The sequence below is a fragment of the Echeneis naucrates genome, chromosome 8 (genome assembly GCF_900963305.1).
Source record: "Echeneis naucrates chromosome 8, fEcheNa1.1, whole genome shotgun sequence".
NCBI classification, from domain to species: Eukaryota; Metazoa; Chordata; class Actinopteri; order Carangiformes; family Echeneidae; genus Echeneis; species Echeneis naucrates.
Window position 1 is genome coordinate 15,371,418 of NC_042518.1, and position 26,806 is coordinate 15,398,223.

General features: G+C 43.8%; 1 protein-coding gene across 1 annotated transcript; it reads left to right on the forward strand.

Annotated features, from left to right (window-relative positions):
- The first annotated feature begins 234 nt into the window (after positions 1 to 234).
- prr36b (proline rich 36b) lies at positions 235 to 26,644 on the forward strand. Its single transcript, XM_029509418.1, has 5 exons — positions 235 to 580; positions 13,295 to 14,025; positions 14,393 to 14,471; positions 21,520 to 21,740; positions 21,973 to 26,644. The coding sequence occupies exons 2-5, from the start codon at positions 13,401 to 13,403 to the stop codon at positions 25,482 to 25,484; spliced, it is 4,437 nt and encodes a 1,478-aa protein (XP_029365278.1). The 5' UTR covers positions 235 to 580; positions 13,295 to 13,400; the 3' UTR covers positions 25,485 to 26,644.
- The last annotated feature ends 162 nt before the right edge of the window (positions 26,645 to 26,806 follow it).

Consider the following 26,806-nt stretch of genomic DNA (forward strand, 5'->3'; position numbering starts at 1 on the left):
TTCGTCAATAATTAATTAATTAGTTGATTGTTTTGTTTCTAACGCTGGCCCAGACAGAACCTGTTTCTCTATATGGCCCTGCTTATGTACTTGCTGGCTCATTAAGTTGAATTTGTTTATCTGCACCGGATTAAACCGGCCGTTAGTATGTTTTGTTGTCATTATTCCTACTTTTCCAGCAGCACCTGAAGGCAGCAGCAGCCCTCTCCTCCGCCTGTCCATCCATCCGCTCACCGGTCTGCAGTAGTAGCTGTGTGTGTGTGTGTGTGTGTATGTGTGTGTGTACTCGTCAGCCTCCTCCTTTCTTCCTTTCAGTGAACGCGCATCACTTGTGAAAAACGGCGCTCGAGACCGAGAAGTTTCTCTCCTGTGTGCTCGGACACATTCATTCCGCTCTTTCGCTCTCTGCTCAGATTTTCCTCCCGTTTACTCCCCGTTGTCGTTTTTTAACATTTTTTTTGCACCGACTTTCGTTCCCCCCACCCCCTGACAGGAGGAATCAGCCGGGGTGTGCTGGCTAACACTGGGCGTAGCTGGAGAGGATTTCGCTGCTCGCCGCCGCTCCGCCTGAGAGGACGAGGTTTGTCTCCGCACCAGCAGCTAACATGCTAACGGCAGTTAGTACCGACTGTCGGAGTTAACGTCCTCTAAACCGACTTTTACATTAACGGCGTGTCTCCGCCGGTACAGACGTTGGTGTCAGTTGTGCCTACAGCCTGGCCGTCGGTGGTCCCTTCGTTAACAGACAGGACACCGGCTCCACGGAGGCTCTTTGTTTGACGGAATAATTGTGTTACATGTGCAGTTTTGTGTGTGTTCGGGTGTAGTTTGACCGCAGCTCCAGGCTCACGGAGTCCCGGGGAAAGAGACTGTTGGGGCGGTGGCAGGCTGCATGTAGCTGGAAGTGCTCACTTAGGTCAACCTAAAAGACACCAGCTGTTCTCATCGATGCTCCTTTTTCGTTTGCAGGAGGTTTTCCTTGATTTGTGTGAGCGCTAGTCTGCCTTTTCCTCCCTAAACTTTTCATTTTTGCCTCCTTCTCCATCCTCCCTCGCGGATGCCCATTGTTCTGCGATGGGCCAAGTGGAGCGCGTGAGAGCTGAGAAATGTTTGAGCCGCCTGATAATTACACAGACGCCCGCTCCGTTTTCTTGTCAACTAAACGCAATAACTTAAGGCCATTTCTGACACGTTTTAATGCAATCATTTCCAATAATTTCCTCAGAGCTTAGGGGCAGTGAGCAAAGCTGAAATCTCTCTGAGATGGCTGCACACAGACTCAAGCTGGCGTGCAATCAGAGGTGATTAATATTACCCCCAAAGTGATCAGCTATTGTGGTGTGAGAGCTAAGGCTGGAGGGGCCCAGGGCTGCTCCTTCACTGAGTCTTTTTGGTGAGTGAGTGCAACAAGACAGATTACACTCCCCTCTGTAGAACAATGGGGAGGAGAAAATGCTGCCAGTTCCCAAAGCCTGCCCAAGAGCATTTAATAATCGGAACATGCAAGCATTGAAAATCTTTATCCTCAGCCCACAACTCTATTCTCTTCCCCTGAGGTGCTGCAGACAGCGACATAAATTGTCTCAAGCTTTGTGGCCACAGTGGGCATGGCTTTTTCAATAATGTGTGGTGATCCACCATGAGGTATTGATGTCATCCTGAGTAAATGGCATCCCAGGGCAGCTAATATGCTTGAATTGGCGCCACACCAATACTCTTAAGTCAGAGGTGGGCAAAGGCATCAGCCTAGTCTGCCCCCACCTTTCATGGATGGGAGAATGGCTGAATCACAGTGTTGGTGAGTGAGGGAGGGAAATGGAGGACAGTCATGCAGTAATGCAATCATGTGAAATTAAATTTGGCTTCCCTTATAAATCACACTCCGTTTTTATGAAGTTATTCAAGATGGTTTTAAAAAAGGTTATTAGATTGATGACGATGCTAGTCATTAGGATTGAGGAGGAAGCTATACTTGAATAAATTAAGTTAATTGTAATTGGTTAGAATAATCTCCTTTTCATTGTTGGGTGGTTATAGGTTTTTTTGGTTTTTTTTTTTTCTTGCTGCTGTGGGTTCTTTATAGGGATGTATCCGGCTAGAAACAAGGGTGTGAGTGTCTACTGTAATAGCTGCTCAGTGCAATAAGAATGAGATCATGATACCAGTCTCTAAGACAATCTTTCTTATTCAACAGCAGCATTCATTTGAAAACATAACCACAGAATGATTAATTCTGATTAATATCACTGATTAATATTTTGCAATAGTGATAAATATGTATTATCAATCGCTTACTGGATTTTATTTAACAATATTCCGAATTTGAATATGTAATGGATTATAAATGCAAGAATTACATTTTCCACTGTTTTTGACATTGACATTTCTGTTCCTGGTGATTTATTAATCAGTTATCTGAAAATAAACTTCATCATGCATTCACTTCTTTGCTTCTACAGTATTACAATTTTCTGCTTTTCTTTGCCATATATTAACAATAAGCTTGGGGGATTTTTGGTTTGCAATCGTTGGTTGGATAAAATAAGCTGCATCTCTGTGGATTCTGGGAAATTATCATAGTTCTTTCATTATTTTCCAATATTTTAAATGAAATTATGAATTGATTAATCATGATTAATCAATAATGAAAATATTGTTAGTTGGAATTTATATAGCTGTACAAGGAACAGTCACCACTTTAAATCAAACTTACATTTAAACACTTCAAGAACATATCTCTTTATTTGCATTTCTCTGCAAAACATTCTCAAAAATTGCCACCAAATAGTTTCACATTGAATGACTTTCATAAGCTGCAATTTTAGAGCAATTTAAATTTAAATGCCTATTTTGCCCCCAACAACCAGCTGGGGGCAAAATAAACTCCCTCAGTCCTGAGGGAGGCGATGGTTGTTGCATTAATAGACCTGTGTGTCAGCTTGACTGTAGCCTAAGGACTAGTGTTGGGGTGGGTGTGTGACTCAGAATGAAATCCCCCACAGGCTTGCAACTTCTCAGCTGTAACAAGGGCAAGCCTGTGCCTCTAGTCATCCTCTGGCTTTTCCAATCTACACCCATGACCCTTGCACTTTTTGCCATCATTAAAAACCATTGTCATCATCACCATCATCTCTGGCCCTGTTTTAAACCGAGACACCAACTGCACAGTTGTTTCTTGTTTTGAGATTATCAAGAATCTAACAGAAACTGTGTGTTTGACGGAATATGCTCCTCTGTTTTCTGGGTGATTGAGGCTTGAGGAAACTGCCGGCGGCACCGCAGTGAATTTGCACGCTGAAGATAAAGCAGACATAAACTTTGCTGTTGTCTGTTCTCCCAGTCATGATAGCGCCCACAGTCGGTGGTGTCACATTTGTCAGGGCATGCATTTGGCAACTGGTTTTAAGGCTGAATTTGCCAGCAGCTGCAGTAGTTTGCTGTGTTTGGATGCTGTGAATTCCTCTGGTGGGAGGATGGATAATGAATGTGGTTCACAGCCCTGTTGCTAGGCTTCAAGACCAAATTTTTCATGGCACAGTGTGGTAACAGTGCCTGATTGGCGAAAAAGTGTAATACAGCCTCGGAGATGGTCAAATATAGGGCCAGAAATTACATTTGTTAAGTTAATCAGAAGGTTTGCTCTACTACCTCTGGCAAACACATATTGATGTCAGTGGCTCGCTCGTTAAAAATTCGGATTTGCTGTACATTTGCTAGTCTGGCCTAGTCACTGATATGGTCAAAGGCTTAACAGTTCAATCTCAACGTAGCCCTGTAGGGAATGGTTGACATTTGTGCCAGAAACGGGTGTTGACAGAATGATTGACTCCCTTTACCCTAGGCAAATGTAGGGACAACTTTGCTTCTCTGTCATATCCATTTCTGATAATGACATTTAAATCTAAGTGCCCTGGTTAAATTGGTTTGTTTGCTCTCATAAAGATAGATCAACAACTCTTTGCTAAATCTATGTCTTCAGGCTTTTTGTGCAAGCAAACAAAAAAAATTTTTAAGGCCAATTGTATAGTTTGTGGTTAAGTTCTTAGAAAGCTGTACTTTTGTGGTCAACCGTCCAACCTATCTGCCTCCTGCAAGGGATCAGATTCCATCTGGAACGTGCCTTGTTCTACTTCAAACAGGACATAATCCTCTTATGGACACAGTCTTTCCACTTGTGCGTGTGTCCCTGTTCCTCGTGCAAAATCTCGAGAGAGTGCTCGAGCTTGTCGGTTGTCTTTCTACCATCCTGTCCAAATGCCTTGGATCTGCCCTCTTCCTCCATCTCTATATCTGCTCTATCTGGTGTCAGTGATCCAAGCCACCAGCTGGTCCTGGGCTGGCCTGATCTCATTTACCCCTAGAGAGGAGCTTGTTTGTGGGCAGACGGCCCATTATGGAGATGATCCAGCCACTCTTCAAGTTACAAATTAGCCTTCGTTTCTCTGTAGGGTCCTCTGTCTCGCCTTTTGCTGTTCCTTACTTGTTCTTTCTGGGTCTGTTCCTTTTAACCACCCCCTCTTTATAATGTCCCGTCTATAACCTTGTCACTGCTATCTCTCTTATCTCCCAGGGGACAGGACTGAAAACATCAGAGTAACCTGCCAAACTAATGCACTTCCTCTGTCTGTGTGGCTGTTTCTCTGTCCTGCTCATCTGTGGAGCTGCTAGCCCGCCTCCCCACTTTCTCTTCTGCGATCCATATCCACACGGCTTAGCTCTGTGCTGCCCTCCTGGTTGTCCCTGCAGGCAGTGGCACTCAGCCAGGCTGTAGTAGGGCCCTTGGTGATGGGGTCGTGTTTGTAGTCTGGCTCTGTCTTAGGCCTTATTGTTTTGGGGCTGATGGACCCTATAGCGCTGCCTCCCCACAGTATTGTCTAGTTTCTGGGACATACTTATGCCTGTATTTCTGCTGTGTATCCCTCTCTCATTCTTGTACATCTTGTCCTTCTTGCTGATCCTCTCTCTCTGTCTGTAGCTGTGTCTGTGTAGCTACTGTTTGAGGACAGTTGTGGCCGACTGTACAAGATTAGCGTCTCTCTTTGTCCAGGGTTAACATGCTCTGTCATGTGTTAATCTGCCTGTCCCCAGGGGGCTAAGTTTTACCGAGCCTGGACAAACCATGGAAGGGCAGGGTTTGAGTATTTTATGTGTATGTTGTTTACATCCGCTTGTTTCGTGTTTGGTAAAAGGAGGGGGCAGTGTGAGTGCACACAATCACATTTTCTAGCATGTGCAAGGATCTTATTTGCTTTTTGCTGATCCCTTTTTCATCATAGTAGAAAACTTAATTAACCCTATTAAACTGAGCGTGTCGCCGGCGACACATTCGCATGAATTACTGTAAATTTGTTTGCTCTATCAGAGAAATGCCAGTGGTTTCTGAAAGCTGAGAAGTTGGGCTTCACAGCCACTTTAGGTTCATTATGGTAATTCCACTCACACTGTTGCCCAAAGTATTGTGTTGTTATTCATTAAATTCAGGCGACTCCTCAGTTGAGGACATTATAAAATCTTTGTGTGAACCTCTAAAGAGACCTATGGATTAGTGTGATCACGTTTGTGTGATCCAGGTGTCTGTCACCCCATATGGTGCTCTCTCTCCACCACTTGCTGCTGGCAAGACCAAAAAAGACTTTCTCTCCTCTCAGCAGGACCTTTTTTCTGGCTCACTTTGGCTTATAGGGATCCCAGCAGTGCACTGACCCACTGAAAATCAATGGGTTTTAATGACTGTATTGCATACGATTTAAAGAGTTAACCTAACAATCAGCAGGGGAGGAGGGTGGTTTGTTTTGTAGTCTCACTGTGATAAAGATGTAGATTTTGATAAATAACCATAAGGTCAAGACAAGGCAGAAGGTCCTAGGGCTTTATTTTAATCTAATTGTAAATATACCTAACACTTCATATTTTAAGTATGGTTAAGTAATGCTAGTGTATTACCAACAAACCCAAGCTCTATGACATTTATATTTTATATTGCTACCATGAAAATCATCATAGCCCATTTCAGTTCAGTTAGATTTATTTAATTGTAACAAAATACTTTTTAAACCTATATCTTTTACCCCAAAACATGCTGAGGAGATCAGTAAGGAAGAAATAACAAACCTTTAGGATTATGGACGAAGTGACATTGCAACAGTATCAGTGTGGCGAAAGCCCACTGGCTTGTGTTATTAGCCAGATTTTCGACATTTGCTCACAGCTTTGGACAACATTTTGATTGAAGCCCTCCTCCTGTCTTTCTCTCTCACTCTCATTCTCTGTCTCGTGGTTGCGTCCTCACTCACTTTCCTGCTTGCTCAGTCCTCCCACTGTTAGTGGGGAATGCCACGAAGAGCGGTAGGCTTTGTTTTGAGTTTATTTGTGTGCAGGACAGGGGTCGGGGGTGTTTTGGGAATGTGTGAGCTGCAATTAGCATCAAGGAGATGCAGCACTGGTAACCCCCCCAGATGCATTTAACTGGGAGTCACGCACCTTCAGCAACCTTTGTCCAACTTTGGCATTTAAACATCTCATTTCTATTCCTCAGTCTCTGTGCACATCTACATTAATAACGTGTTGTAATAATTTAGCTCTGGAGTAATGCTTAGCCCTCAGATGGTTCCTCTGGAGATCAGCAGTGAGCCATGGTGATGTGTGCTAATGCAGTGGAAGAGGGGGTGACATTCAGAGAAACCCTCCCACTAAGTGTCATGGGGATAGAGTCAGTGGTTGGTTGCTGTGATGGTGGGATGAAGTGGTATTAGCTTTGAAATTATTTGCTGCTGCTGTTACATAACCTCTTCACAATAACGACAGCGCTCAAATAAGAAAGCTTACTTTATAGACAATGTGGCTCTATTTGACATTTTTCTGTCTAAAACAAATGTGGAAACGGCTACTTTTTGTCTTTTGCGCTGCCCAAACAGTGTGTGACTGATAGTAGCTGCTGCATCTCTTAGGCTGTGTTTTCTAAGATTTGCTTGAGTAAATGAACCGTGATGTGTTTGCTGCACTTGATTACTTTTGATTTGCACATTTAAAGGTTAAAGATGGATCTCACTGCAAACAGTCGAGCAGTAAATTACTGAAGAAGCAATACAGGGTTGTGCTCCTCACAGACACCAGTTAGGTACTGATGTCTGTGATATAATCCCATCTCACATTGGGTGAGGGGCGGGGTACACCCTGAACAGGTCGCCAACACACAAGGACAAACAGAGACAAACAACCACTCACGCTCACATTCTCACCTACGGTCATTTTAACGTCACCAGTTAACCCATACATGCATGTCTTTGGACGGTGGGAGGAAACCCACGCAGACAAGGGGAGAACATGCAAACTCCACACAGAAACGAAACACAGAATTACAGTGTCTCAATGAAGATTGAGTTCACTATTATGAACTGTCAAGATATATTAGTCTTAGTCTAGACAAATGTGGTCTTTTGTGGTTTTATTGATATACTCGAAAATAACAAATCCTCATGAAGAGCCGTTTCACCCATTGCTGAGACCACTATTCCTGTTTATGTTTGTAATGGAATGACCCGCTTTACCAGCAAACAGTCTTTCTCAGTTGCCATTTCATATTTTGAAATGTGCTCTGGAAGTAAAACTTTGTTTTTGTCAGAGGAAAGAGGACAGTTTATTAGCAGTGTCAAAGAGCAAACGCAGCAGCTCAGTGTCTTGTGTTTGCAGCCTGTGAAGATAAAAGCATGTCAATTACAGGGTCAGAGGCCACTGAATGCTCATTAAAAATGCCTTCAAAACACGACCCGACAATCTAACATCCTCTCCCCTTTCTCTCTCCCTACCTCTGTCAACATATCTGCTCAAACCTTCCATCCTCTTACGGAGGCATTAGTTATCTCCTAAGTAACTCTACTGAGCCTGCATGAGCTCATGTCAGCATTAACTGACGGTTACATCGGCCACAGAAGCTCACTTTCTTTTACCATCTTTTCTGACGTCCCCCCCCCCCCCCCCCCCCCCCCCTTCTTCTCCTGCCGCTTCCTTCCCCCACAATCCTTCTCTTTGACTACTATTTAGAGTAGGCCCTGGGGATAGAAGAAGGCTCACAGAGTGCATATGTGTGTGTGTACACAATTGTGTACTGTGAAAGCAGAGCCGACTTTCTACCACAGCAATTCATACATGCTCCTGGTTGTTCGGGCGGCCAAAGTGAGGGAATGAGTGGGGCACTTTGATACAGGCCTTTATGTAGAGAAGATGACGAGACTGTTGTTTCTTTCTGACAGTGATTGTGAGTGGATGTGAAAACACACCCCACACCTCAAGAGGGGATTTGATGTTAACATTTAACTCAGTAATCAGCACGGCAGATTCTTAATTTTCATTTGCATAGTGAATCACAGCTGGCCTGTGCACTATATTTTAGAAATTATTCATGTATTTGTTATTTCCCTTAGAGCTGTTCTTTATCCTTTAGCCATTCCCTATGAGCCGGCTGTATTAAAAGCGTACATGGTTCTTGCATGTGCCCCCCCCTCTCTGCCTCCTCCACGCACACAGACAGAGCAGTAGATTGTATGTGATGCACAAACGGGGTCAAAGTACTAGTTTTCTTTTTAAAATATGCTGATGACCCAATTATTCAAGAACAACATGTTTGTGTCTAGACAGTCAGAAAAGCTTAAATTCTCCAGTGGGACTGGATACCTTCCAGTTATTGACAGTATTGGCCTAAACACTATAGTCTGCTTGGAAAACTGAGAAACATTTGAGCACATGCAGAGTTTGTTTATATTCCCGTGTGGGTATTAGGAAAGGATGATGCTAGGAGGATGATCTCACCTTGTAGAGCTGGCTTGCCCATCATTAGTTCACTGCTTGAGGCCTATTAAGTGTAATAATAACGACAACAATAGGAGTAAATATTTAAGTAAAATGTGTAAATTGTCACCATACAGTATCCTTTAATGATAAAAAAAGTTACATTTTTATGGAAAAAAATAAAAACAAACCGACCACACGTAACACGCAAAACAAGTTTATGAATCAAAAGTGGAGACTAGAAATAAAGGCCCCTGTATTAATGTCTGCAAAAAAGCAATGGCGATAATAGCTGAGATTTAAAAAATAATTAGACGATGCATAAAATAAATTGTTGTCCAAAGAATCTGTGTGCATGATTGTGTGTGTGGAGGCTGAGGTTGATCCTGAGCTCTGACCACTGCATTTGCTTTTTGTTCAACTAAGTATTTGTGTGGGTTTCTTTTGTTCTCAGTTACTGTGTAGCTCATCATTGAGGCTTGCAGAGAATTTGGAGTGGGATGCTACTTGGAAGCTCCAACCACATGACTTGGATACACTTTGAAGGGCAAGAAACACATTTTTGCAGAGTCAACTACATTCAGAAGTTAACAGTGACGAAACTGCCAGCCTTAGAAGATTTCAGTGCCAACCACCCACTCTTCTTCCACGAAACACTGTGCTACCTCCAGCAGGCTGAATGCTGAGGATAACAAAAAACCCATCCTGTTGATATGGTTATTCTGCTACAGGCCAGGCCAGCTGAAAGATAGCATGCAGCTGCTCGCTCTGAGTTAAGTTGACCAGCAACTTTCCTCAGATTAAACCCTTTTATTCTCTAATCCGTTAACATAGCACTGGGTGCTAAAAGTCATGTTTTGAAATCAACATAATGTAGCTGACACAGCCATCTGTCTGGAATCTGCTTCTTGAAATGTGCACTTACGTGCAGTCCATTATGTCTCACATCATTGAATTTAGTTACTCAATTTTCTTGTTGAAAATGCCTGTTTGTGTCCTACAGCCTATGTTGCCTTTGTTGGACAAAAGATGGTGTTGGAGATGATTCATTCAAAATTTATGATTGAAGACTTGAGATGTGAGTGATTCCCTGTAATATCTTCCACATACTTGCAGAAAGAAAATGTTGAATAAGTAAACCTTCTAATTTAACTTGTGTAGCCAGAAAACATGCTTCAGTTTAACACTCTTTATCTATATTATCACCTCTTGAAAACAACCCCAAAATATGCTTATTTATAACTCCAACTGTGTGCCCTTGCAGCAACAGCCCAGTCAGTCAGTGTTAAAGGGAATAACTAACTTCAATCTAATTAGGTTTAATGAACTTGTAATAGCATTAGTGAGCTGAAGATGTTTCAGTGGGGAGTGCTGCAGTAATTATGGATGAAAATCAAGATAATATAAAGTTGCAACAAAGTTACTGTGCAATCGAAAGAAATAATACATGTCAGTATAAAGTCGGTCTAAATCCTTTACATCTGGGAAAATACACATTGTAGTTCATAAAGGATTTGTATTGAGATTTCTTTGTGGTGGACAAAATCCTGAAGGCTTTAATAAATAGGGTGTTGGTAAGGAAAATGTAAAACAAGAGCTCTGGATGATTTTGTCCGTTGAAGTAGTTTAAGTGTGTTGATGCAGCATGGAGCCCTCTCATCTTTAGTTTCTGTGGAGAGTGCATGAAAACGCATGTTCCTGCCCCGGTTTATGGTCTGTTTATGCTCACCACTGACTGATGGGTCTGATGACGCAGAGCTAGCTGAATGAGCAATAGAACCAGATAGAGAAATGTAATCTCACAGCTGTCTGGAGACGTGCAGGAGAGAAGAAATGTTCCTCTGGCAGTGGGTGTGCAATCAGGATTTATCACTCTCTCTCTCTCTCTCTCTCTCTCTCTCTCTCTCTCTCTCTCTCTCTCTCTCTCTCTCTCTCTCTCTCTCTCTCTCACACACACACACAAATGCCATGTAGGATACTACTGAAGAGGAGCAATGAAACGAACAGCCTAGCCAGATGCTTTTGTCTAATGTGGGAAGAGCAGAATGCCAGAGACTGAAAAGATAAAGAACGGAATGGTGATTGGACACAGTCCTGTTTCCTGGTTCACTGCTTGGTCAAGTTAGGTCACAGCTTTGATAGCTAGAGGTCCTAGTCAAGCTGATGTGCTTTTATTAGATAGTTTCAAAGATCAAGTGGGGAGAGCTTAATGCATCAAAACTTGGATTTTTATTGGGTTTTGCAGATGTAAACAGTTGTATTGAAACATTTACAAAGAGTTATTTATAATTTTTTCTGTTAAGAAAAACAGAAAAAAGTAGGACTGGGACCAAAACTTGAAAATCTTGAAGATTAAAGACAACTTCTAGTGTTATGTGGTAATTAGCTGTACATACTGCTGAAACAAAAACTAACAGCACCTGTATGACCTGGACTGCGCTGTAGTGTGGAAGACAAAGAGGGAAGAAGATAAACAAAAGGTAGCCACAATCACAGACTGAAACAAAAATGCAAACTGTTCAGGATAAATGTTTTACTTCCTAGCCTACCCCCCACCCTGTGCCTCTCCTGGAAGCTGAGCTTGGATGTAATATATTTAAACCAACTGAACACATTTTGTAGCCTTACTGGCATTTAAAAACCTCCTGTGACCAGCGGGTGCGGCACGGGTTGTTTCTTGCAGCCACCCACCACCTCCCTTGCTAGCTCTTTGGTTAGTTTGGGTTGCTGCCTGTTGCAGTGGTTGTGCCTATCTGTTCTAATTCGTTGTTTGGGATGCATGGTTATTTTATTTCCCCCCTTGAACTGTCTCTCTCCCCCTCTGGCCCTGCTCAGCTGCTCCAGCCATCTGTGCAAAGGCAAACAGAGAACAGAGAGATGGAAGGAGAGTGGGAGCTGTGGGGGAGGAAAGAAATCGAGGAGGGGAAAATGGTTGGGAGAAAGGGAGGATCAGTGGAAAATGAAAGAAGGCCCTTTGCCATGTGAGATTCAGTTTAGAGGATGAGTAAAGGATGACAGAAGAGGGAAAGAAAGATGTGAAAGAGTGTGCGGGAATGGTTTCCAGGAAGCTAGCAGTATAAAGATGATATCTGTCCTCTTCTAGAAATAGGGCCGCAAGTGTGTCTGTGTACAATTTTAGGTCAGTGGAAACTAGGATGACTAGTGATGTCTGGATTTTATAGTTCAACCAACAGTCATAAGCCAGTAGTGAGCTCATTTTACGTCTTGTTTTTCTCTTTCTCTTTTCACTTCTCCCCCTTTGTCTCCCACCTTCTCACTCTGTTCCCATGCTCCACGGGCCAAGCCTCTTCCTCTGGGCTGGCCTTTGTGTTCCCTCGCCACTAAGCCTTCTGCACAGCCGGCTCCTTGCTCTGTTTGTAAACTTTGACAGGGAAGTTTCCTGCTACTCCCCCCACTTCCCTTTCTGCTCCTATTAAATCTGTAAAAAAAAAAAACAAAAAAAAAAAAACAACACAATAATCCTTACCCTAATCATTCATTTTGCGGAATCGGAATAAGCAACAGTTATCTGACACTGAAGCTGATAATTCATGACAGTGTATTATGGATGGTTGCCCTTTTATCAAGCTTCATATGCTTGACATCCCCATTTCTTGTCTTCAGTTGCTGAGTGCTCTGTTTATGACCCATGAGTCAAACTTTCTCCAGTCTTTGGGCTTTTTGTTCATGCCTTGACCCACTTAGTAAATTCATCCAAGCCTGTTTCCTGCCTCAGCTTACTTTCCTCTTTAGACCCAACTCTAATATGTTGAAGTTGTCTGTGTTAACTTCATTACTGTGTAGGTAGCTTCCATGTTAAAGCTTTTTTTACTCCCCTCAGTGTGTTATCGCAGACACCTAGTCTTCCACTCTGGTGACTCTGATGCAATTTTGTACTAGGTAAGAAAAGAAGCCAACCTATAGCCTTTCTGGCAAAGTGTGTCACTGAGCTTTTTCATGTCACAGAGGCGACCATTTGCCACTGCACTGCAGTTATCATTGAAATTAAGAAGGCTATTTGTAGAATATGTTTGTCCACCACATGTTGTCTTCTACTGCCCAAACTTTTGTGGCCCCTGAGGCCACACACACATTGAACTTATATATTGTGTTGGTCTAATTGTTTATCCTAAAGATTTCTCTCTGAGCATGACCTATGAAGCGGTGCCTTTTTCCCTTTTTATGGATGCCTGTAGTATGTCTCTCTCAGTGTGTTATATTGTCCTATACACACTAGATTCCACTCTGGTTTTACGCAGCAGCTCAGTCTTCCATAGAGAATAAAAGCACATCAGGCTATATCTATGTGACTCTTTCCCTGTTTCTTGAACTCTATTTTTCATGTCTGTGTGTGATGCTAAAGCTGGAAGATACAAGCTTGGTTTATCTGATTCTCAGGGGCTAACAGCATTCCTTGTGGTCTGTCTACCGATAGCTGAGGCAGAAAACTGCTTTTCATGTCTGGTCTTGCTGTTAACTTAGTGTTCTGTGTATTATTCTGTCTCTCCAGACCAAACCCTGTCTCCCAAAAGCCTGTAGACCTGTGGCTATCCTGTGACATTTAATCAGCCATCAACCCTGTCCTGCAGAGACGGACCACTACTATTACTGGGGAGATGAAGCCAGATGGGGTTGCCACGGCAGCACTGGAGCCAATGGAAACATTGGAATCCAATCCTGAAAATGAAGCAGTACCAGATGGGGGACAGGACCCCAATCAGGCAGCCAGTCCTGTGGGAGAGGGGATGCCACAGCATCCTGTAGGAGAGACAGGCCAGGTAGAAACCCAACAAGAACAGGCCAAGGACACCCCAGCTGCTAAGACCAACAGCAAGACCTCAGGAGACTCTAAAGCCAAGACTACCAACAAGGCCACAGCCAAAACAAAACCTACCACCACTAGCCCATCTAAAACCACATCGGGTTCACGGTCCAACACATCCCAGAACCGCCTCTCAAATGGCGTGTCGAAGCCTCAGACCAATGGAGTGACGAAGAAGTCAACACCTGCCACGGACAAAAAGAGCACCACAACCTCTGCTTCTTCCAAAAAACCAACAGGCGCAGCCAACACCCTGGCCTCTAAGAGCAAAATGGGTGAGAAGAAAGCCACAGGGGCTGTCCCTGCCACGAATGGTGCAAAGTCAACAACTGGATCAACGGCAGCCAAGAAAACACCGTCCACAACTGCAAATGGTGTCAAAACAAGCACCACTGCAGCTGCTGCTAAAAAGCCCCCAGGTCAGTAAAAATGTCATCATTAACAAAAAAGTTGAGATCAGAGGCAAAGTATAATACAGAATAGATGCTATTAGTGACAAAGATCCAGTACAAGTCAAACGTAAAATGTTTCCAGCTCTGACTCTGACACTTTGTAATGTGATGACATAGTTACATCCACAGGATAAATGCTACACACATATTAGACATGCTACACTGACTGCTGTTGATCTAGAAATGCATTTGCCCTAGATTCTTATGACATACTGTATGAAAGATTTGTCTGACCTTCATTTGTGACACTGTTACCTTGTACTGTAATATCGCTCTAGATATTATTCTCATTGTAACTAAATTTATTAACTATTTTACCTTTTCTCTCCTCCAGCTTCCAAACCTGCCTCTGCAGCTCCTACAAAGCCTAGCTCTACTGCCTCACCTAAGCCCCCTGTTTCCAAGACAACCAGGTGGGTGTGACATTTATGTAGAGCTGAGGCCTCGACTATGCTGTCTGAGTCCAAAAGGGTTATTCTGTGTGGCTGTAAATAGCACAACTGTCCATAGTTCATTCTCATCTCAGACATCCACCAAGCAAAAATATTCTGACTGGCCTCCTTTATTTTAAATTCCAGCAAATTAGCACATTTACTGTAATGCGTACAAATAACTAACCAAATAAATAAGAATTGCAGGTAATGAGTTCAGCACTATACATCTTCTCAGTGCCAAGTGAGGAGCAGTTGGTTCAAAAGGCTTCACTTGGCTACAACTTCAAAGAAGGCCCTGTTTAAGAAAGAACACCCTGGAGGGACGAGGGACAATGTTCCCCTACATAGAGGCTTGGAGGGGATAGCTATAAGTAGGCCAGAATCAAGCCAATGTCAGAACAAGCCTGAGAGGATCCCTCAAAGGGTTTCATCAGACCAAGTATGATACAACGTTATTAATTAAACAAGTGTTTGGGGGGTGACAGTTATAAGTATGATCTCAATGCTGTGTTTTTTTTTTTTTTAGAGTGACTGCATTTCTGTAGAGCCGAGTGCCTGTTCATGTGCAATCAGGCCAACATGTGTTTTTCACCTGAATCACGATGGTTGCATGTTGTTTGGTCCTGAGGTGACTGCCTGATATACCGGAAGAGGAGACTGAAAGAGTTCTTTGTTTGAGACAGTGATGATCATGATCACAGAGAGCCCATGGCCCTTGACTGTTCTTTCATAAGGAGACTGTCTTCTCCTTATGCCTCTTCCTGTTTGTTTGTTTGAGCAATAGCTTCTTTCTTCTTTACTGGTTTGCCACTATGGTGTAAGGTATGAGGCAATATGCCACCATGTTGGTATGCCTGTGTAGATGCATAGTTCAGTCAGAAAAACAACCACTAATCTTAGGGAGATTCTTTTTAACGTGCTGTTTTCCTAAGCCAAAAGTAAGATGTAGGGTACTGGTACAGCTGGTAAGCTTTGCTTAAAGTCTGGAAACAGTCATCCTGGCTCTGTGCAAAGGTAAGAAAGTCCACCTTACACCACCACTGCAGCTCACTGAGTAACCTGCTGCATTTTGTTTGTTTCAGGTCAGAGTTTGTCTACCCAAGTGCTCTGATAAGCCATAACCGAATATTCATTAATTGCGGGGGTGCTGGAGCCAATCCCAGCTCATATTGGGTGAGGGCAGGGTACACCCTGGACAGGTCACCAGTCCATCACAGGCCCAACACACAGAGAGAGAGAGACCAACAACCACTCACACTCACACTCACACTCAGACCTACGGACAATTTAGAGTAACTAATTTACCTGAACATTCATGTGTTTGGATGGTGGGAGGAAACCAATACAAGCATGGGGAGAAGATGCATACTCCACACACAGAAAGGCCCCAGGCCCAGGAACCAAACCCACAACCTTTTTGTTGTGGGGGAAGATGGCTAACCACTATGCTGCCATGTTGCACCATAACCAAATAATGCAGTGATTATGTTGTTTCCAAAATCAGGTTGTCAGTCCATTGCAGGGCCAACACAGGGAGACAGACAGAGAAACAACAACTCAGACCTACAGACAAATTAGAGTCACCAATTAACCTAAACATGCATGTCTTTGGACGGTGGGAGGAAACCGGAGTACCCGTGATCTTCTTGTGGGGCAGCAGTGCTGTCCATAAGTACAAACAATAGCAGGGAAGCACATTTATAGTCTGTGTCAACACGGAGTCAGCTAAATACTAATAAGGAATATCAATTTTGAGTCAATTCATGTAGCAGGATACTAAATAAAAACACTGATGATCTTAGTAAATAAGATGGTTGAATTTATCAAAAGACTGAGCTCAAATCTAGCCGAGGCTATTATTGTAATCAGGTTAAGGTTGAGTATTAGTGAATGTCTAAGCAATCTCTGTGACTCTGAGTCAGTAAGACTCTGTAACCCAGAGAAGGTTTTTTCAGCAGGAGACCTACATATGAATCCCCATGAGAGAGGTAGAACCATTACTGATGATAGGCTCATCTGACAGTACCATGTACCCTTTTAGGCAGTCTTGGCTAAGCGTGTGTGTGCGTCCTACTTTAATTAGATTTTGCCCTTTTCCTACCTCGCCCAATCCGTAATTCAGGAAGGCTGTCAGCGGACTGGTGGAGAGCTCAACAGACTCATTCAATGGCAACATTAGACACCCCCTGTTTTCCCTGTTGTTGTCACACATGCGCGCGCGTGCACACACACACACACACACAACCTCAGTGGGTCCATCAATCTTCTCAGGGTTTCTCTGTGGCTCAATTGATTTAATTTCATCTGTAGCAGGTTCAACCTCTCAAAAAGTGCAGAGGAAAGGCAGGTTCACTGAGTGACATTAGTCTAATTTAAGGCCACTTCAAAGTGTTGTTCTTTTTAGTCAGGTCTTTCAGCAAAATTGAATTTAATGGTTTAGTTGTTCTTTCTTACAGCTCATTTTTAGTTTTGCTGTTTAGCTGTCATTCTGCCTTTTTTGATGGACGTCTGAGTCTGATTGTAACTTTTTATATGCTTAGAGAAATGCTCTCTTCAAACTGCCTACAAACACAGCAAGAGTCAGTAGGTATGTTGATATATTATAGCTTTAAAATATACTTTATACAATTTTATAGTGCATTTTGTGATGTGTCTGTATTTTTGTGTTAGTCTGGCTTGCAGTTGCAGTGTTACGCTTTAGGAATGTTATATATGCTTGGAGCTACAATTTGAAGCAGATTTTCGGATCCAAAATAATTATCATTACAGGTTGTTTGATCAATCTTGCATTCATAATTTAAAACTGGTATGCAGTGTGCAACCTCCCTAACAGGACTGTAAAGCAAACTGTGCATATGCCATGAATCAGTGTCTGCATGAAGCATACGTGCTGTACAATGGCATAGAAGATTCATTAGAAAGCAATTGCAAGTATGTTACTTGATGTAATGTGAACGTAAAGGGGAAAAGGGTCGATTGCTGGGGACGTGGTACAGGTGTAGGTGCCACTGAGCTACTTTCTCCACAGAATTTAGGTAAAACAAAAATGGTTGTAGTGGAGAATGGAAGCTAAATGGCTGAGTAAGTCATGGGTCCCTGCTTAACCCCCCTCACTGCTGCCTTAGATACATGCAGGGTGTGAGGGCTGCTGTTGTACCACGCGTGCACGTGTGCATGCGTGTGAGAGTGAGCAAGTGTGAGGCAGAGGTGGAGAGAAGGCTGCAAGCACCAGAGGGTATCTCTGCAGAAAACAAAGGAAATATTTCTCATTGATTGATCAGAGGACATAGCAAGGGTATTTTGGCATTATTGTATAAATTCGCAAAAGAAAATGACAGTTCGGTGATCAGGTGGTTTGCAATTTTTGCTGCCATCCATTCAACCACTCATGTTCCCACATTAGTCATGCTGTTTTCCTCATTGATAGCCCCTCAGGGATGATAAATTTTTACTGCAGTCAGTTGAATGCAACCCACTTCATGATCTAACAAATTACTGCTGATGTAATGGTCTAGCACTGCTGTGTGTGGTGAGCAGTAGACAGGGCCCTTGTCCCAGATACTGTTTAGCTGTCCAGTATACATGGTGCATAGGTTGTAAATCTTCTGTTTTTCTTTGGGTGTGGTCAACGATTCTGTGATACAGTCTTCTGCTGCCTTGATTTTTATGAGTTAAGCCAGTGAGCCAATTACCTAATGGATTTTGAGGGAATGAATCTAGGGGAGGAAAGGAGAGAAAGGACAGACAGGCATTTATGTGTGAGTGTGACACAAAGAGACTGTTGGTGGGTGTGTTCTAGTTCTGTTTGTAAACCACAAACAGTGTGCTCTATTTTCAAATGTGCATTTTCAAACTTTTACCTTCCTGATTTTCAATTGAAAAATGCCTATACATTGTGTATTTCCTTTGTGACAGATTTAATATGGATTTATTGGAATCACATCAGTGTTATCGCCTCCTTAATTAGCATGCAGAGTGTAGAGATGGCCGTGCTGGCACTGAAGTCTTATTTTCTGTTTTTTTTTGTCAGCAGTTGAAAGAATGTGACAAAGAAGATCTAAGGGCTTGTGTAAGTTATTTAATAAAATTGCACCCTGTTGGTAAAATTATCATCAAATTTAACTTCTTTGCTTTTGGGTTAGGGTTAGGGTTAGACCCTGCTTCCACATTTCTGCTGCTTAATTAACACAGGATCATCTTTAATTCACTGCTTGTCTCAAGAAGAGGGAGGGCCTTCTGCCATAGCAAGATGTCTGCCTGCATGGTTGCTTGGCTCCTGCTTACTCATTTGCCCTTTTTTCATGGTGCATCATAGCCGTAAATCATCGCGGAACTCTGGTTGTATTTAACAAAGCAGCAAGCCACGCTGTAATCCTCAAACTGAAGTGAACTTTGAGTATTGTGCCACGTGCATCAGTGGCGCCTGCAGCAAATATCAGTCATCAGTCAGCTCCAGCATATTTGAGTGCTTTCTGGTTAACATTTGTGTTAACCTCAATTTATTGTGTTATTTCTCTCAGCAAGGCCTGTCGTGAAATATGAACAATGTGGGGTTGTTGGTTTTTTTTATTAGATACAAGCTGCCCAGTGACTTAAATGTAGAAAAAAAAGTGGCCTAATTTGGAGATACAATACAATTTTAAGTCTGTAATTCTGTTAACAGTGAGCTTGATTAGAGAACCAAGTGGAGCTTATAATTCAAGCATCAGTGCATGATTGTTTTCAGTCATTGTCACTATGTGAAACAGCATCTAATCTCAAAATACACACCACATTTTACTGTGACTTAAATACAATTTTAGTTTTTCAGCTGTGCAGACTGCCACACTGATATAATGATGCTGTGTAATCGGATGAATATTATCTGCCTCCTCTTTCCCATCTCTCCCTCTCACTCTCTCGTTCCTCTTTTCTTTCTTCAGTGGCCTGGTTATTTTCCAGTGCTCAAGTACTCCTGCCTTTTTGGATGATCCATACTCCTTTTTATCAGACAGATTATTGTGAATACTGTGTCTGACTATCTCTCCAGCATACTGTGCTGTGGCCTTAAATTCTCCTCATTCTCCACTCTCTTTAGATCTATTCTTATCTTTTCTTCTCTAAATCAGGCATCACAGAACTTATTCTTCTTCACCTTTTTAACATCTTGTTCATAATTTTAGGCTTAAAATCTTAACATCTCACTCACTGTTTCCCAATTTAAGCTCAGCAGATAGAGGCTTTGTGGTAGAACAGGGTTGCATAGAAGACATTTTAAATGGATTTTTTTCGCTCTGACTAGACTAAACTTTCCACAGCCAGCTCTGCCGTTCAGACAAGGATTTGTTACAACTGTGTCTAACATTTTGGCTCTGTGGCAACCAATGATCTGTCTTTTAACAATGATTTTGTCTATGTAACAAAACTATCATAGAGCTTTGTTTTGCCAGAGAACAGCACAATTACTTGCAAATTTCATCAGCATTTTCCAGTAAACACATTCTCCTCCAAATACAGCCAGTCAATGCATCACAGATGAGTCTGTGTGGTTTTGCTTAGCCAGAAGGGTTTCACATTAGCAGAACCTCACAGACATCCCAGCAATCTCAATATCATTGACACACCTTTCAATACAGCCAAAACCAATTATAAATGATATAGATCAGCTGTAAAAACTGTGTGAACTTTTGATGTGACCACACCCCTATTGTGTTGCCACCCTTTGCCCAGAGGCTTCAATCTTATTTCAAATTGGTAAACCATATTCAATTACATTGGCCAAGTTGTGCATAGCATGCACTACTTTGTTGCCCTCGCACAATGGCTGTGCCTCAAACACAGCTTGTGGTTCCAACTGGGGGATTTGGAAAGGTTATTTTTGTTCTCCTTTTAGCATTAAAGATTAACATGGTTCCAGCTATCTTCACTCTCCCTCGCCCTCTACCCCCCTCCCATTGCCTGTTCTCTTTCTGTTGTTCTGTTACTAACTCAATTCTTTATTTAGAAACAAGCAGTTAGTGTACCATGGGCTCAGGAGATTGCACACCGCAGTCTTGTCAGGACCACTAGATGTAGGTTACTTCGTTCAGACGTGACATACAAGCCAGCTTTTAGGCCAGGCAGGCCGCCAGAACAAGCAAGCTGATGCATACTGCCCCAAGTGATCAGAAACGGGGTCGACTGGGTTGGGATGCATCTCCAGGGACCATCATCACTTGCCGTCCAACTACATTGCTTCATAGGCCCTCAGGGGTTTGTCATTGGCTTATGGAAGAGTGAGTTGGGCCTGTTGTTACTAGTGTTTCAGATACCAATACACTTACAGCTAGTTCATCCCAGGAAACAAGTTAGGTATACGACATGTTGACCAGCTAAAGTTTAAGGCAAAAGTGTCAATAGCAGGAAAGCAGGTTTCATAAATATTTGGGTAACAGTGCATATGAGGAAATGGCATTTGTTTGAGGTCTGCTAATGAGGACTGTGTATCAGCCCTCCTGTGTTTGAGAGAGCAGATGTCACATGTGTGAAAGATCATTAAGGTCAGGGACTTTTCTGCTGGTGCACTCATTACGAACAATCTGCTCTTTCCTTATGAGGAGGGAAGTCTTGAAGCCCTTGTATTGTTTTACTTTGGTAAGCGGTGCAAACGTGCACACGTTGGGGTTGTTTCTAGAGGCTAGCTTCTGGCAGTGACTGACGAGTGAAGCATGATGATCATGTTCCCTGTCACAATTAGTCATAAGTTAAGAGGCATATGTTTGATCAGCACATGGTTGGGATGAGAAGCTCGCTGCGAGCAGCTTGATAACTCTTGAGTCACCTTCAAATTAATCTTCACTCTTTATGTTTTAAATAAAAGAAATCTATCCAACTGAACTCTTACATATGGCTCTCTGAGAGCTTATGAGTGATTGCGTAACCAAGACAGAGATTCACGAGTTAGACTCAACATATATGTGCATATATGCATTTAGTCAGCTTTGTTCCTTCGCCCTCTATCTCTCTGAGTACATCCTCTTAATTTTGTTCTTCGTCCTGTTTTGTTCAGGCCTACAACTGGTACGGCAGCATCACGTCCGGCTACAGGCACGAGCCGGCCACCCACTACCAGCACAACCAAGAGCTCCCCAGCTACAGCCAAACCTGCCACTCCTAAAACACCTTCCTCCACTGCCAAGCCTGCTGCCTCCAAACCAACCTCCACGACCCCCTCTGGTGGCAAAGCTTCAGCATCACAAACATCCAGGACCTCAACCCCTGTGAAAAAAGGTAAAAATAAATAACTAATAAAGGAAAAATACAGAAGCATAGATATTGAATAAAAAAATTCTGGATAATTAAAGTTCACATTTTTTATGTTCTCACCATTAATTTGAACAGTGACATAGCACTACTGAGAGCTTCAAGGTTGAGTTTTGGTCTCGTGTGGTTTGTGAAATGCTATGGTCTAGTTTCATTATAGAATTGTATAACATTTCTAATGCTCTGTGTTTTCACCTAGATGTCACCAAATCATCCACACCTGCAGCCAAAAAGTCTGCAGATTCACCTCTCACGCGCCCTTCATCCACAACAAAGTCAGCAAAACCCGAGACCCCAAAAGCAGCCTCAAAATCAGACGCCACCACCAAAAAGCTTGCTACTTCTAAGGCTGCAGATGCAAAGACACCCAGCCGTTCCAAAACACAAGACAGTAAGCCCACACCTTCAAAGGATGTTTCCAAGACGCCTGCCTCCAAAGCAGCTGCAGCCAAGACCTCAAGCCCTAAGAAAGCTGTGGGCAGCAGCACCCCAACTCCTGTTAAACGTGGACCCAAAACTGTAACAGGTGCTGAACCAGAAAAGGAAATTGCTGCAGCTGTATCTGCTGCGGCAGCTATCGCTACAGCAGCAGCTGCCATTGTTGGACCAGGGGAACCAGAACCTTCTACAGAAGTGGCTGGCGAGCGTGCAGCTCCTGAAGCAGTCCAAGAAAAAATATCAGAGTCCATCTCTGCACCAGTGTCTGAACCTGAAACAACACCAGAACTTGTATGTGAACCAATAGAATCAACTCCAGAAGCCATAGCAGAACCAATACCAGAACCTGTGCGTGAACCCACACCGGAACCCAAATATGAACCCACGGCAGAGTCCATACATGACCCAACACCAGAGCCTTTACGGGAACCAACACCAGAACCCATGCGAGAACCAACCCCAGAGCCCGTACGGGAACCAACCCCAGAGCTTGTTCGGGAAGCAACACCAGAACCCGTGCGAGAACTAACCCCAGAGCCCGCACGGGAACCAACCCCAGAGCTTGTTTGGAAAGCAACACCAGAACCCATGCGAGAACTAACCCCAGAGCCCGCACGGGAACCAACCCCAGAGCTTGTTCGGGAAGCAACACCAGAACCCGTGCGAGAACTAACCCCAGAGCCCGCACAGGAACCAACCCCAGAGCTTGTTCGGGAAGCAACACCAGAACCCGTGCGAGAACTAACCCCAGAACCCGTACGGGAACCAACCCCAGAGCTTGTTCGGGAAGCAACACCAGAACCCATGCGGGAACCAACACCAGAACCCATGAGGGAACCAACCCATGAGCTTGTTCAAGAACCAAGTCCAGACCAAGTACAAGTAACCTTTCCAGAACACCTTGTAGAATCACTGTCTCAGCCATCAACAGAACCAGAACTAGAAGCTGAATCAGGTCATGAACCCGCATCCTATGGTCAGCTGTCAGCCCAGCGAGAACCTTTCAAATTTGAGGAGTCTGCCAATGACTCAGTTACTTCACTGGGAACGACTGTCATGTCTCCTCCTTGTTCCCCTCCAGGTAGCGTTTCTCCTGTCAGAGAGCCACAGGATGCCTCCTCTCTGCTGGACATGAATATCCAGCCTGATCCCTGGAATGGGAGCCAATATGTTGACTCATACAAGAGTGCAGTCAATATGATGAACTTACAGACAGAAGAGGAAAAGGAGAATAAGGAACACTTACAGGCACAGGAGACAAGGGAAGAGGAAGAGGAGGAAGAAGAAAGGGGGAACTTCCTGATGCCTAACTCAGAGCCTCGATCTGCAGAGGCCTGTAACACAATGGCACAACCCCACTCACCCATTGATGATTTCACTTCTAGTGACCTGATCTCCCCTCTTGAAAAGGAGGAGGCAGTGGAAAAGGCTGATGAAGAGATCAATGAGGATGATGATGAGGAGGAGGAGGAGGAGGAGGAGGAGGAGGATGAGGAGCAAAGGAGACTAGGCCATCAGCCTTCGTCAATAATCACTGACATGAGCATGTCTCAGCCCTCTGATGAATTTCAAGTTCGGTCCTCTGTGTTTGGTAGTTCAGCAGGCTGGCAAGGTGATGACCTGCTGTCAGGGATGGACTCAGAGGATGTGAGTAGCTGTACCAGCAGTCGGCAGCAGGGAGTCTCTGACCTCAGTAGCACACAGCATACAGCAATTTTGGAGGGCACTCAGAGCTCAGATGCTCTGGTTGACTCAAGCCTCCGTGGCTCTGAGGGAGATGGTAATCTCATGGGTTCTCCAAACGTGGAAACTCTGGCCAATGAGGAAGAGGATGAGGAGGATGAAGAGGATGAGCGGGTGGATGATATGGACCTGAGTTCTGAGAGAGTTGAGGAGCATCACAAAGTGTTCCAGCAGCATGAGCATGATGAGGAGGACGATGAAGATGTAGAGATGCACAGTGAAGGTGTGACAGAGAGCTTTGGCAATGTAGATGAAGATGACTTTAATGAGGAGGAGCGTTCAGATAACCTCAACCGCTCTGTTCCTCCGCCTTGCATGCCCCAGGCCTCCTCCTGGGGTCAGGCCAACCCCTTCTCTGATACATGGGGTCAACAAGCCTCGCTGCTCACAGTCTCTTCCCCGAGCCCTCTATCCGACCATGGAGCAGCTGAATCTGAAACACCAACTCTGTCCCCGGCCCAGGCTTGTTTAGACAGCAGTGCCCCTTGCTTTGCTCCTCAGTCAGAGCAGGAGCCCCAGCACGAGTTGGCCTATGAGGAGATGAAGGATTCAGCCACAGAGGATGCTCACATCCTGCTTGCTGCCCCAGCTGTAGGCATGTCTCAGTCCAGCACCTTGAGTGGCACAGGGCTGGCTGCTCACAGTAGCAGCGAGACAAGCACTCCTGAGGAACTCCGAGATTATGACAGCAGCTCTGGGGTGGAGTCCCGTTCAGACAAACAACAGACCCCCGTGCCTGCTTCAGTCCAGCCTGACATGGACCAGGACCTGGGTATCCACTTGGAGAAAGGCGATGGAGAAGAAGAAGAGGCAGAGACGCTCCCTGCTGATGAGGTCCTTGGAACTGGACCCCCTACTGCTCCAGCATCCGCCCCATCATCCCCATCGACCTCAGGAGATGAGGCCAGTGATACAGAGGGTGAGATGCAAATAAACGACCCAGATACACCAATGATGATGGATGAGAGTGCTGGCTTTGAAAGCCCCACTCCTACCTCTAATCTACCAGCTCTTGAGGAGGATGAGGAGGCAGTAGACACGCCCGCTGGAGAAGGTGAAGAGGACGGGGGCGGGGCCACCCCTCAGTCAGCCAACTCTGTGGCATCTTATGGCTTCGACTGCACCACATCCAATTCCAACGCCCACTCCATGGCCGAGAGCTGTGGAAAGAGCCCAGGAATCTTCTCCCTAGAAAATGAGGAGCAGCTGCCTGAGGAGGCCAAAGATCCCTCCCTCATCAAGGAGCTCACCCTGTCATCAGGTGCTGCCACCGCCCAGACAGAGAACCTGCTGGGTAGACCTGTGGACCTGATGCCTTTGGGTCTCCCAGGAGACATCCAGCCCAGTTTAGATGAGCAGCACTACATGCTGGGGGGAAAGGTTGCAGAAGGCCACCTTGGGGAGGTCGATACGTTGGAGCACAGTCACCACCTTGGGGCCGAGGAATCTGGAGACACTGGTGAGAGCCAGCCACCGTACTACTCAACCATTTGTGATAAGACTGATAGTTTTCTGGCAGGTAATGTATAAGTCCCTCCTATTACCCCCGGAATGCACCTTTTCCCCGCAACCCTCCCCTTTTACCTGTTGTTTGTTTTCTCTCCAGTTGGATTAGATGGCTTAGAAGAAAAAAAGGAAAGCAAGATTGTAGGAAAAAGATAAAAAAAAAATGAACAAAGGACATGGGAAGAAATGACTGTAGCAATTTTTAAATGAAGCCTCCCTCTTTCATACTGTTATGGTCATGGTTATGAGTGTCTGGCTTAAATTCCTTATGTACAATAGCCACTACCATTTTCTAGTAGAATGTTCTTTTTAAGTAACACTGCATATTCTGTAGCCCCTGATGGGGTATTGACTGATTGGTCCAATGAGACTGAGCTTTTAAACTGAAAAAAGAAGGAAAAAAAAAACCAGATGGAATGAAATTGACTCATTGTGTATTTATCCTACTGTTTTTACCGAACAATGTCAATAATTTTTTTTGTTTGTTTGTTTCTTTGTATTTTCTTTTTTTTTGTTGTTTCCTTTTTTTGCTGTTGTTTTGTGTTTCTTTTGGTTTTTTTGGGGGTTGTTTGTTTTGTTCTGTTAAAACCTGGTCCTCCCTACCCCGTGTACACATGCTTCATGTTCAACAGCACCATAGCGATAGTCACATGCTCCTTTATAAAAGGTTGTGTTCTTGTTTCAAGACTTTTAGCTGTCAAAATAAAGGCTAGATATTAACACGGCTGTTTGGCCCTTACAGATTATTTGAGGTAGGTATGGGAGTATTAGATTGCAGTTGGTGAAGTTTTTAATGTGTGCTTTAAGAGGTTCTGTGCTCTTTGCATAGGTTGTTAAGGTATATAAAGTGCAGTCACGTCAGTATGTGTTTCAGGCTTTTGGTTTTCAGTGGCTAAGCTTCAGGCCTCAGTTAGCAGTCATTTGTGTTCCAGAAGAGACTAACAGCTAGCCTTTTATTTGTGATGAGACTCTGCATTTTCCTACATCGCTATCACAGCTTTACTCTCGCTGAAACAAGTTCATAGTGGGCGTTTGGTTTACTATTTCAACAGTATATTGCATGTTTAACTAACAAGAGACTGTGTACTACCTTGAATTTAAAACAATTCTACACTAGACATGTTCATAAATGAATGGTTCACACTAGGTTATCTTTCAAAATTCCATTAAACATCATTGCAATGCATTTTGTTCCCGTTTCTTATTTTCCCTATGGATCCAGCATGTCTGAACTTACTGTCCTCGTGTTTTACTCGGTATATATTTGTAAGCTTGCACTACTGATTTTTCATGGCGTCTTGTGTTGTTCACCATGGGAACAACTGGTAAACACAAAGTGATGCAAC